The sequence below is a fragment of the Rhagoletis zephyria genome, unplaced genomic scaffold (assembly GCF_001687245.7).
Source record: "Rhagoletis zephyria isolate East Lansing unplaced genomic scaffold, Rhagoletis_zephyria_1.1 Rzeph_scaffold_10430, whole genome shotgun sequence".
NCBI classification, from domain to species: Eukaryota; Metazoa; Arthropoda; class Insecta; order Diptera; family Tephritidae; genus Rhagoletis; species Rhagoletis zephyria.
In genome coordinates, this window is record NW_016167508.1 from 1 (window position 1) to 13,931 (window position 13,931).

At 32.4% G+C, this 13,931-nt stretch overlaps 1 protein-coding gene across 3 annotated transcripts; it reads left to right on the plus strand.

Annotated features, from left to right (window-relative positions):
- Positions 1–1,333: 1,333 nt before the first annotated feature.
- Positions 1,334–8,828, plus strand: LOC108376433 (probable cytochrome P450 308a1). 3 transcript variants are annotated; one of them, XR_001849259.1, is made up of 11 exons: positions 1,334–1,625; positions 1,738–1,978; positions 3,773–3,874; positions 4,287–4,474; positions 4,543–4,807; positions 4,874–5,000; positions 5,093–5,237; positions 7,724–7,842; positions 8,082–8,243; positions 8,446–8,595; positions 8,659–8,712. XR_001849259.1 is itself a non-coding variant. In XM_017632643.1 (10 exons), the coding sequence occupies exons 1-10, from the start codon at positions 1,444–1,446 to the stop codon at positions 8,469–8,471; spliced, it is 1,557 nt and encodes a 518-aa protein (XP_017488132.1). In that variant the 5' UTR covers positions 1,334–1,443; the 3' UTR covers positions 8,472–8,828. The 3 variants fall into 3 exon arrangements, 2 of the variants coding, with proteins under 2 accessions (XP_017488132.1, XP_017488134.1); XM_017632643.1 differs by having other exon boundaries at positions 8,446–8,828; XM_017632645.1 differs by lacking the exon at positions 3,773–3,874 and having other exon boundaries at positions 8,446–8,821.
- The last annotated feature ends 5,103 nt before the right edge of the window (positions 8,829–13,931 follow it).

A 13,931-nucleotide genomic window follows, 5' to 3' on the forward strand; every position in this document is an offset into this window, starting at 1 on the left:
CTTGTTATTTTTATTTTTTTTTTTTAATTTACTAGTCGCTTTTTATACCCGTTTGGGTATAAAGAGGAGCAATTAGTCCCTTCAAAGCATATGCAAACATCCACTTAGATTTACTTGTTCGGCGTATGCGCATTAGGGTAGTCAAAAAAAAAGAAAAAGTGAAGTCGGAATTTAAATTTAAATAAATGATTCCCCTGTTTTTTATTTTGAAATCACAAAAAAATTAGAGATCGCTCAAAGCGCATATTTTGAAAAAAAGGTCCAAAAATATTCGACTAATGACAAAAAAAAAAAATTTGCCCTTGTGCTTTATTTTTAAACATTTTAATTTTTTGTGTTTTTTTTTTAACGAAAGCGGGACACAGACCGCCTTATCCTCTTCCCGATCACGAAGTTGAATCAAACAACGCGGCTTCTTTCAAAAATTGCGAAAAAAATATTAAATTAAAGCTATGCATTGCTTGAAGTTCTTTTCCAAATTTCCTAAGCATTTTGGGTAGTTCGAAATGCATCTTTTGGTGTCGTGAAAAATTTTGGTTAGTCAAGTTAAACGGATTTTTGTGTTGTATTACACTCGTATTGTAATATTTCATTTATTTCATCAAACAGGTGGCAACCCTTTTGAAAATTTTTTTCGGCAGTCATCTCTCCTAAACCTCTCCACTTTGATATCCATATCGCAATATCTAATTTATCTTATAAATTAAAATAAATTAAAATTTTGAAATATATGGCAACCTCCCCAAAAATATTTTCGGCTGTAAACCTTTTTAAAACCCTTCTTTTGACATCCATATTGCAATATTTACTTTATCTTATCAATTTACTTAAACTGGAATTTTCAAACAGGTGGCAACCCTCAAGTTTTCTTCTCTCTATATTTTGAGTTAGACCTCTAGAAATACATACATCGGTGAAAACTGCATTCAATTTCACGCATAATTTTCCAGTGATGCGCGTACAAACATTCAGACCGACAAAAATTCTAAAAATTTAAAATTTATAAATATGCCTCTCATAAAAATTTTTTGAGAACAAAATTTGTGTTTAAAGGGCAGATAAATTTCAGATGTAAATTTCACGTACATATGTATGTATGCTTGTTCATAAAATTATTTCTGATCTGCCGAGACTAGTTGATTTGTATAAAAATCTAAATTTGAATACCTTTGAAATACATAGCTTCCGGCTCTCCAGCATGCATGAATTGCATATTTACACTCATACAAATGTGCACGCGTTACATATGTAACTAGAGATGTATGTAAGTTATCAATTTTCGCTCTTATTTAAAAAAGCCCAAATGCATTTCTGCCATCAGTTGTGTGACGGCCTACTGGCGATAAGCTTGTGGGCTATTTCGGCCGAGAGATAAACTTTACAAAGCGCTTTTGTTTTACAAAGTACACTTTTCAGTTTCTAATTTCCAATCATCGAATAAAAATGGCTTTCGTTGTGCTATGCCTAACGCTAACAATGCTGCTGTGCGCTCATCTGTTATGGAAATGCAGCTATTGGCAACGGCATGGGGTGCGTGGGCCGCGCGGTTTACCAATTTTGGGAAATATGTGGGAATTTTTTCTCGGTCGCAGGCATTACGGTGATGTTTATAAAAATATTTATGAGTTAGTATTCGAAAGGAGAAAGTGAAAAATATCTGTGCTGTTGTATTTTTTTTGCGCATTTAAATAATTTTTTAGCGAATTGAAAATGCGTCTTTTTTTTCCTTCAACCAAGTGCACATCCACACCTGCCTTACATTGGCATATATCGGCTTTTTAATGAGCCGGCGGTATTGGTTCGCAGCCAAGAGATGATTAAAGAAGTGATGATACGCTCCTTTCAGCATTTTCAAGATAATGTCCTGTGGGTAGATGAGAAACGTGATCCAATCGTGTGCTATAATCCATTCATTGCCAAAGGCGTGCAGTGGAAACAAATGCGTGCGGAAATTTTGCCTATTTTTACACCAAATAAGGTGAGTGAGTAGTGGAGTGTTTTGCATATTAAAGCCAGCAACGTAGTAAAAATTGCATTGTTCCGCAAGCGGCTGACATAAAAAAATTAGCAAATTAGTGGGTAGAATCCTTGTGCCTTCTTTGATACAATAAACAGTTTTTTTTCCAAAAAACTGCTGAGATTGCCTGATTTTAATCATCAAAGCGTTGTACTCAGCATAAAAAAATATTTTGTAGAGACTGATGAAAAAAGAAGGAATGTGTTGCTTTGTTAAACCCTTTCAGTAAACAAGGTAACATTTGAATTCAATGTGAAAACGGACGAAGGTCAAAATATCAATTTACAATTAAATTTATGGGGAAAATATTTTTTAATCATTATTTTTTTTTTAATTCTAGTTTTAGAGAAATATAGGTTTCAAACATTTGAGAAAAAAATTTATTTCTTAGCAAAAAAAAAATAATTTAAGAAACAAATTATTTATCTAAAATTATACTAACAAAACCTTAGAGAAACTGTAAAAATTTTTTAAGGGAATAAATATTTTTCTGATAAAATAATAATTTTAATTTATTTTGAGAAAAAAATTGAATACAATTAGAAAAAACTGAAAAAAAATTTTTTTTGAGAGATATGTAATTATTTTCGAGAAAATATACAATTATTTTTTCTGATAAAGTAATAGTTTTGGTTTAATTTGATGGCAATAGTAATATTTGTTTTTGGGACAAAATGATTTTGAAAAAATTAAAAAAGTTTTTGAGACAAAATATCTTTTTGAGCAAAATAATTCTATTTATAATAACTTTTTACCAAAAATCAAAAAATAAAGGCTTACCAAAAATTGCATAAAATTATATTTAGACGAAAAAATATTTTTTTTTATTTTCGGTATTTCATAGGCTTATTGATCAGTAGTTTATGTGCAAGAACACACTGTTCTTCAAAATCTAACGTAATGTTTCGCTAACTTTCTTAGCGTCTTCAGGATCGTTTTTTTTATTTTCACATCAGCCGGTTAAAAAGAGTCACTAACTTATTTCAAACCGTCGGGCAGAAAAAGTTTCCTTTTAGCATTAATGCTGCGTTTTTAGTTTTTCTCTCTGACGGTAGGATTTTTTAAAAGGTCTTTCAAAAATATGATTTATCCAAAAAAAATTATTTAAAAAAATTTAGTGCAATGTGGAATAATAATTTGGGTGCCAAATGAAAGAGAAATTTTAGCAAAGTTAAAAACAAGTCAGTCTTCTGGTTGATAAGGACCAATAGGCATTGAAAATATTCTTTTTAATAATTTTATTTTTCTAAGCTAATAAAGTTGGAAGGGCGAAATTTTTTTTTTCAAAAATACTTATTGCAAATTTTCAAAAATATTTAAAAACAACATTATAAAAGGACTTTTTCAGTACCCTGTTGTCCTTATGCACCAAAAAATTAAAGTCCCTTTTATATGCGATCCACATTGTCATTCTACATTGCCAAAAAAATTTGTGTTTCTGAGTATTTTGGAGCTCGGCATAAAAAATAAGCAATTGCTTTTTCTTTAAATTTCATATGTTTCACTTAACTTTATTCGAACAAATCGAGGTCTGGCATTTTAAAAAAAGCATATGCTTAGGTTTTAGGCATACGGGCCAATGTTAAGCTTTTGAGCGCTTTGCATATATAAGAATGATATGAATTGCATGCTGCAAATGTAACCACTATATATATCGATAGAGCGCTAAATATTGCATGTTCCTATTTGTTTAAATATTTCAAAATAAAAAAAATAAAATCTGCTAATTAACTTTAAATCAATCTTCACTTCCAGGTCAAAGCGTCGTTTCACCACATCAAATCGATCTGTGAAAAACTTGACGCATATGTATCGCTACACATACTCAACTCAATTAATTGCTTTGAAGGAAAGGATGTATGTAAATATATTAAGTAAATCTATATACATACATATATATAAATGTGAATGTCTGTTTGTTTATCACCTTATAACTTTTGAACCGCGACACGGAATAGCACGAAACTTTGCACACTTATTTGTTTTTTACCCCGGGAAGGTTATAGGCATAGAGAAACTGTCCTTCCGTATTCTCCTATTGTAAAATTGGAGCAGAAATAAAATATAACATCTTTACATGAATTATTTTTCATCTCTGTATAAAGGCGTGGGTTGAAACCCGCGGGTAAAAACTACTTTTTAATAAATGAACAAAGCACATAAATATTACACATCATAATTATTAATGCATGTGCATTCTCACATACATATGTACTCGTTTGTGTATGAATGTATGTACACCAGCATCTGTTTGTTGTGCATTCCGCAGCTTTTCTCCAAGTACACACTGGATGTGGTTGCTTCGGCCGCCTATGGCCTTGACGGTGCTGCACTCACCAATACCAATTCGGACTTTACGCAACTTGTTGAGAATCTCTTTTTGCCACATGCCTGGAGTTTGCTTGAAACCATAGCGCTACTCTTCTCCCCGCAACTCGGCAACCTCATAAAATACCAGTAAGTGCGCCTAGCGATGCGTTAAGCTGGAACACTTTGATCTAAATATTGCATCTACATAATTGCAGTTACGTGCCAACCGGCGTTCAAGACTGGCTGCAAGGGATAATTGGAAAAGTGTTGGAAATTCGTTGCGCGTCCGTGGGTTCAGCGGGTTCAGCGGGTTCAGCGGGTGTGAGTGTAAAGTCAAACGATTTCATACAATGGCTTATTGAGGGTAAACAGAAGTTGCATGAGCCCGTCGATGCGACGACAATCGTCGGACATTGTAGCACTTTTTTATTGGAGGGTTTCGAGACATCATCTTCGTTAATGGCGTTTGCTTTGCACGAGGTATAAAATTGCAATGATACACCAGCATCGTTGTATATTTCCTTAAACATCATTTATTCGCTATAGTATGCTAAAAATCCGCTGGTACAAAAACGTGTGCAACAGGAAATAGACGAAGTGCTAGCTCGTCATGGTGGCGATATTTGCTATGATGCAATTCAGGAAATGTCATATCTAGGAGCAACACTTTATGGTAGTCAAATAATTTAACTGCATTCAAACAAAAAGTGAAATACGGCTGCGTTTATGCGGTTTAATTAATTTTCAAAATGATCTTCTTTGCAGAAACTTTGCGCCTTTATCCGCCTATGATGGCACTGCTGAAGCACTGCACGAAAGAATTTGAGCTACCAGCGCAGTCTATGGGCGGCAAGTCTTTCAAGGTGCCTGTTGGAATGGTTTTCGTCATACCAGTCAAAGGAGTGCACTAGTGAGTTTCGAGGGGAAAACTATTTAGACACTTATAAATTTTTACTACGCCTGGCTGCGTACATACATATGTATATGCTTGTGTATAAATATGCAAATTAGGGCGGGAAATTTTTTTTTTGCGAACGCGCGTATGGATTTGTGGGATTCTACGTGTAATTCTAAGCAAATGTGCCGCTGAAACCATGACCCTAAAATCAATTTGGAGGTTGAGAAAATAGATTTCGAAGAAAATGTTAAAATTTTCCTTGTTGTGCGCTCTGGTGGAAGTTTTAAGAAAAAAGTAAGTGCAGAAATGAATCCCTCATACCAAAAACCTCTTTATAATATATTTTTATGCAAAATTTATGCACTTCTTACAACACTACAGCAAAATACTTAAAAACCCATTTTCGTAATTTGACAAACTGGAAATTGTTTTTTGACCCATGATTTCACTGGAAATTTTGCTTAAAATTACACTTAGAATCCTTCACTATTATACGCGCATAGTCGTCTCCCATACAAGTTGACCCGCCCTAATATAGTACATAAGTGTATGTATGTAAATATAGCTGTACAGATTTTCATGCAGAGTTTGGCGGCTTTTTCGATTTTCGTTTGATTAAAATTGATGGTTAGAAATGAAAAATACGTTTTAGGTATTTTTTTGCCACAGTTTTATTTCACACATTTTTGTATTTTTCATCGTAAACCAAGCGTTCAGGCAGGATAATGCGATAGTGCATACCCCGAGGAGTACTGACGAGAGCCGTCAACTTAAACATAGCCATGCATTTAGTTGTGCAGAACTTTGAATTACTGACTGGTTAGGTAATGGGCTAGACTTTAATAAAATAATTATAAACGTTAAATAGACAAAATAAAAATAGCCAAGAGTGGTCAAAGTGTCACTTAATTTAATCGGCTGACTACATGGGTATATTTGTAAGTATGTAGCCAACCATAGGAAAATAATTCCCCAAAAAATCCCAAAAATGACAACACCGATCGCTTCTGATTGGTTGGTTGATGTAGCGAATGTAACAATTTTAATTTACTAAGTTGCATTGGAATAATATTGCCTAGAAATCTAACTTAGGTTCTACTTCTGATACGATGAAAATCATATCTTAGCATATATCTGCATCGCTTCTGTATGCTGGAAACAATAAATACATAGAGAGGCAAGTGCCTTAATCGTCGCCTGGCTTTGCAGAATATGGTAGTGGAATAGACTTTTCAAATTGGAGGTCAGTTAAATAAGCCTCCGTCTCTACGCAACAAATTGTGTGGCCCACAATTCTTAAAAATAGAGGAATACTTAGATTGTTAGATTAGGACATGTCCATGCCCGTACGTAAGCGCTTTCCACAGACTCAGTTGCCTCAATCTCAGGGCACTCTATGAAGCATTCCTATTAATAACACTGTAGGGAAAATCTTAAGTTTTGAAATTACAAAAAAAAGCAACACCGAAATATGCAAACTTAATTTTGAGTCATAGATTATGGATCGGTATACCGTTTTTTCAGATCTGGTTATTTTCACAATATGCTTTAATTTTTATAAAAAAAAATTCAAATTTTAATTAGGAAAAAATTAAAAAAAAGTAAAAGAAAAAAAAAATAAAAAAATAAATAAATAAATAATAGTTCCTATATTGTTTTCACTTGTATTAATGCCTGTTCTTTTGCCAAAAATATCAATCTAGTAACGATGAACGACATTTGAATGGTAAAATTAAAATGCGCAATCATTTTTTTATGAAATAGTAGCAAGCAAAAAATAATGTTACTCATACGCCATGTCGTCCATGGCCGTCCTCGTACATGGCGTATGAGTAACATTTTCCATCTTTGATCTTTTTCATTCGTAATGCAAATTTAAAATGAAAATACCTTGTGAAAATGATCTAGAGAAACGGTTCAAAGATCCGTATTCTACGAACCAAAATTAAGTTTACGTGTCTCGTCGTTGTTTATTTTTTTTTGTCATTTTAGCTTGCCTACAGTGTATTCCAAGGTGTTAAAAAGTTTCAATTAAGTACATAAAAAATATTTATATTCTCTTGATACACGAGAACACTTTTGTCCCCTGTTTTTGACCTCTCTCATTCCTCACTAACTTCTTCATTAACTCTCATTCCTCACGCTTGGTATTTATATGCGATTCGCTTTTCAGCATTAAGAAAGCGATACTATCTTCACTTAATAAATGATTAACTAACATAAAGACAAAAGGATGGGCGAAAGGAGAACAATCATTGAAATTAAAGGCGAACCTCCATAGTGTGCGTGCATTTGATATTTATGCTTAGAAGTTAAAATTCATACAACTTTCTTAAATTTTCATGCGTTGATTTGTAGGTGCTGCCATACAAATTTGTATATTACATTTTTGTTGCGAACGCACGCATTTGTATAGGCATGCTATATGGAGATCCACCTTAATAATAACAATTTCATTAAAAATATATACCTCCATATTAAAATTCACATTCTTCTAGCGATGCGGATTTGTATGAGAAACCTTTGCAATTTCAACCTGAACGATTTTTGAATCAAAATGAAAAAACGCATGGCTGTATGTTTTTGGGATTTGGTGAAGGTCCGCGTATGTGCCCAGGTAAGAACAGCTATTGAAATCACTAAAAGTAATACTTTCAATTATCGCTTTGTGAAATGACTTTTAAAACTTTTCCATTTTATGAAAGTGGAAATTGTTTAATCCAAATTTATCAGTTGGCGGGTTAAGCATTCAAAGAAGACGAAATAAACTCGATTTCGAACTACATAAATTGAAAGTTATTTAGCTGAATTGTAAAATTTTTTTCATCAACTTGTTTATTAATTTTTTAATTTCAGGAATGCGCTTTGGCTTGGCTCAAAGCAAAGCCGGCATCGTTACTTTGCTATCAAAGTATTCTGTCCACTTGTGTGAGAATAACAAACCATTCAAAATGTCTGCAAAAACTTTTCTAACAGCCACCGATGATGGTATATGGATTTCGTTTGAGGAAAGAAAGTAAAGTTTTTGCAGTGTTTTATATTTGTTTGAAAAATCGAAAAATTTTGTGTTTATACCTAATGCCTAGGAATATTTTTTGGCCGAATTTCCACAAGGCATTTCTGATAAAAAATGATAAAAAATGTACGCCATTCAAATAATATAATGCGAACGTTATAATGACACGGGTATTTTGTAATGCCCAACATTGTCATTTATTACTTAATGGAAAAGCAGCGTTAGTCTAATTTCTAAGAACAAAACAATGAAAAAAAACACAGTTCTATCGAACAACTAAATTGCCAAAGACATTCATAAAAAAAATAGTAAAGTGAAATATGCGCTGGCTGGCACAGTGCCCTGGCTATGACGGTGATGATGGGTGGGAAAAAAATGCCAAAGTAGTGACATTATAATTGGATGCGTATGCGGTAGGGGGCTAACTCGGCAGTCGTAATAAATAAAACTTTTTTCGAAAAAATCCAAAAAGATTTTCATCACTTTACTAATTAGCTTTAAAGAAAATGCTTTGCTAATTAATAGCTTGTGACAGTCAACATGGGCTATGGATGAGTATTTATATATCAAGAAGACAACTTTGTTGGTGAAAAAATTGTAACTTTCGTATTTCAGGTAATTTATGGCACATTTCAAAGCTGCATCGACACGAAATCGCCATAAACTTTGAACAGAGCGTGCATGAAATTGCTCACGTATAATCAAACGCACGCACGCATGTCATATGGAAGGCAATCATGTGTTTGTTATTGTACAAAGTAAATTACTTGGTTATGAATTTTGCACGCCATCTGTATACATATTAACATATGTATGTATGTATTTATATATACATTCATGATAAACATATCCATTAGGGTGGGTCGAAAATTTAATTTCTCTCAAATCCTTTGGTAATAGGGAAAATATATTGTCCTATGAGGTCAACAACAAGCCTGTAAAATATTAGTCTTAGTGAAAAATGATATATGAACGTGAGATACTAAATTTAATAAACTTTCACTTGATATGAGTAGTCCACTTGTAAACAGCGTTATGTGATTTTATAAAAGTAAGCCACAAATTAAAAGAAACGTCTATGACAACAAGTAACGCATTCTCTAGATATTCCCAGCCAAAGTTTAGTTTTCCAAATTCATGAACTTCGAATCAATTGCGCGGGCTAAAGATATGTTTTAAATTAATCTTTCGTGGTCAATTGTTATTGGATTATAACTAAGATAACATAACATTACTATTACAGCCTTTTATTTTCCCCCTTAAAAAATTGGCCCAGCCTAATATATATATGTATAAATGTGGGCACGAAAAAGCGCGTTGCTGGAATTTGTTCAAATCACGCGCAAATCATCAACATCATCATCATCACACACTCGAGATTATCAAATATATATGCGAGCACATACTTAGAAACATACCCAGTCGGAAAAATAGTAATGCATTTACATGCGTCGTAAATAATATTATGTATTTCTTATCCGTTCTCGATAATATTACTGCTAACTATGTAATCAACATTCTAGTGTATTCAGAAAGTTCCAAACAAGTAGGTACATACCCAGTGGGAAAATGTAATGTATTGTAATCGAAAAAATGATCAGTAAAACAGCCATTTTCACATTCAAAAATGCATTGTTTTTCCCAGGGCGATGCCCCATGAAAAGTGGGGCATTAATTTTTGCATTACCAGTAATGCAAGCATGAATGTGATTCAATATGAAATTTTTGAAAATTTTTGGATAGATACGAATGCTGATTAAATATTAAACAGCAAAAGAATCTAGAACTCATACGAAATACATTACATTATTTATCACGCATGTAATGCATTACTACTTTTCCCACTGGGTATGTATGTACACACATTTGTGCGCAAAAATATTGAGTGTTGTGCTACCGTTCGAACGGTTTGTTGCAAGCTGTTGCCAATATAAGGCTTTATTTTATTAAATATGTACATATGTATGGTCAGGTAGCAGGCAAACATTGACTTACATATACATACGCCCACATACTTATATTCGTATTGTACTACATATGTTGTTCATTTACTATGTAAACATGTGTGTTGCGAGTCATCTTGTATTTGGCTTAGCTATGTTCAGTATTTATATATGTATATGTATGTACATTAGGGTGTTCAAAAAAAAAGTTAAGTCGGGATTTTAATGCTCTCACTCCAAGGGCTGTTCTATATCCAAAAAATAGACTCGTGTTTTTTTTATCAAAACATATTTAGAGGTTGCTCAAAGCGCTCAAAGTTTCCCATGAATTTTTTATGGAAAAGAAAAAATTTTTCGTATAAATGGTAAAGAAGCCATGAAAATCTATATTTTTAAATCGGCAAACTATGTTTCTCACCAGAAAGCTTCAAGAAATAAAACTCCATTGTATACTCAGACCTTTTACTATACCGACTATTTTTAAAGGTCACCTAAAACTCCAAAAAATCCAATGTGTAACTTATAAAAAATCGTTAACATTAAAAAATGTTTACAAAAATGTTTTCGAGAATTTTACGAAAATAGCTTTTTTCCCTATATAAAATACATACCTCTAAAAAATTGTTGGAAAAAACAGGGGTATCTCTGTTTCGATAAAGAATAATCGCTTTTCTTAGAAGCATTTTTAGACCACTCTTATGTGCATACGTACGGTACGTATATATATGTAAGGTGGTATATACTTCTCCAGTAGAATGAAGTGTCTATGATGTGTGGTACGTGCGCGTGAGCACAAATATGCTGACATATTCGCAGCTGTTGGTATTTCAAATTTTCCTAAAATTTCTTAAATACCAGTATAATGTAAACTTGAATACATAAATTTATTAACATTGCAATAACGCAGACTTTTTTGTTATCGATAGATTCTCAGCGCTTTTACCGCTTTAAACTAAATATTTTGTATTAACACAACGCAATTTCAAAAATGACTAAGCAGTTATGTGTTTATGAATACTTTCTAATAGAATTGTAAAAATCCATGTACACATGTACACATTCGAGGGAAATGATTTTCATACTAACACACGATAGGACTTAGGCTTGAGATGTGTTTTTTTTTTCTTAGATGGCCCTCGCCCGGCAACGGCAAACCGCTGAGTGTACTTCCAGCCTAAATAAGTGCAAGAAAATATTTGCTGTTCTGAGGTTGCGTATCTCCATTTAAATATGTAAGTATGTATGTGACAGTATTGGATAGCACAACACAAAATAACGGTGAATCGCATAGAAAAATGTGTGGAAAAATAGAGAAAATGTTTATTCCTGATCTTTTAAAGCGAAAGGCTAGAGAATGAAATTTTTTCGAAATTAATTTACATGGACTACTTACGACACAATTTTTAGTGTTATCGGACTAGGGATTTGCCATAGACGGCCTCAACAACATTAAAAATTCATTTCTGGTATATTCATTACCAAAGGAATAAAAACATAGAATATATTGCCCAATATCTACAAATAAATAATAAGGGAATATAACAAGTAAATGAGCATCAAGTTAGATGATAAATGGAATGGAAATGGTTATAGAACTTTTTTTTTTTAATATGCCCAAAAGTTTGTAATAATTTTGATTTTCCATACTTTGTTAGAAAACATAGTAAGGTAATATTTTAGATATTATTTAGGAGAAGCAAAGCATGGTATTATTAGAAAAAAGTTAGAACGCTTTGACAATTCAAAACTCAAACATAATCAAAAGTTTATCGATTCATGGCACTAGCGCTGAGTCTCACTAAAAGTTCCAATTGATATTTCTTTCTTGTTTCTACCCCTAAAATTTGCTTTAGCCTTTAAGAATGAAATGACTAGAAAACATTCGCTTGAATCACTTTTTGACAAGCAGAAAAGAGGTTTAGTTTCGCAGTAGGAATGCTAAAATGACAGAAAAAAGCCCAGGCACCTAAATTTATTTTTGAGTCATATGAGCTCATTTTCCAAAGATATCTTAATTTTAATTTACATCGTGAACTTGTATTAAAGCCTATTATTTTACAAAAAAATAAAAATAAAAAGAGATGTGAATGAAATAGTTAAGAGCAAGAAAATATTTTACTCATAACTATGTCATATTCGTGTTTACATGGCTATATACAAATATACTTATTAGTTGGTACATGGCGTATGAGTAACAATCTTTGCTGCTCGACGCAGTTGATCCGTTAAAATTTGTTCCATGACAAATGGCTAAGCGAGCCACCATATCGTTGGTTCGAATCAAATGACCACCAAAATTTATATGCAATTTTTTTATTTACATACTTCAATAAATTATTTTATTTTCTTTAATGTAATTATAGATGTTGTGGACTATTTAATAATATAATAAATTTTTTTTAGACAACAATATATTTATTTGCTGAATCTGCTTACGACTTAGGCCTAACAATAAGTAAGTAACTAAATTTTAAACTAGTTAAGTGTTGAGCACTTTCCTTTCAACGATGCTCTTCAAAAGGCATTTACCAATGTATTTAGGCAATTTTTCAATTTTGTTTTGATCATAGGTATTTCAAGATCCTTATGTATATTTTCATTCCGAAGGGTTTCCTTGACTTCTCAAAGTATTCCTTCAGGCCACACTTTATCAAATGCTTTAGCTGCATCTGACCTCAAATGACTTTCTAATTTCATAAGTGATTCGATTAGCTTGTTGTGTTTAGTATAACAGAGAGGGAGATATATTTGATAGTAGTATTTTTTCAAATAATTTGGAAAGATAGGTCCGTACAAAGGGGGCTAGGTTGTGCCTTTTTCTCGTTTAGCTATCCTGGTAATTTGCGACCTCTCCCATGATTTCGGAGCGTAACCTGGTTTGAATATGTTGTTAAAGATATCAGATATTTATGTTTTTATTTCAGAAGAATATGCCGTAGGAGGTATCTGCAGTATAGTGAATCGTTGATAAAATGAAGAAATTCATAGTTATTTGAAGCATTGTTTGGTAGGAACACGTTCTTTAAGCAAAAATGAACAGTTAATGAAGTATACGTAGTTTGAAACCAAGACCGTAGCATTATTTTAGCACATAAACAAATAAAGAAAAACTTTATTAAGAAAATAGATAAAGCAGTGGTATGTCATTTTAACAAAAATAAAATTCTTTAAAAAGTCATTGAGTATACAAATTTATACATACATAGAAACAGTGTTGGACACACATATCATTTTGGACCAAATTCAAAATGATATTGTTAGCCACTTATATTTATTTATTAATTTTTAAGATTTTTCAATTAAAATACAGCTCATTTCCTAACAAATACCATATAAACCTAAGCTTCAGATTTTGTAGAACACTTAAAGAAAAAAATACACTAAAAATTAAAATTTTTTTCTCAGAAGTTTTTAATGGGTATACAGTTTTATAGCCCATTCAATTTTAATGTAAGTTGCAAGTGGCTAAAAGTTACCGTTGATTTTTTTAAATTTTTTTCCGGTGTGTAGCGCTGCCACTGAATTACAAAATATGTAAATATTTTAAGGACTTTTAAAAGAGCACTTAAAAGGGGAAAAGTATGGATAAAATGGTAAATGGGGTACGAAGAATTTAGGTACTTAGGCGGGTTGTGTAAATAAGTGGGTACGTACCTAAGAGAGGTATTTTCTTCAGATTACATTCAAAAATTCACAGTGCCCAAAAATGTTGATTACTTAGGCGGGTTAGGTACTTAAGCGGGTTTC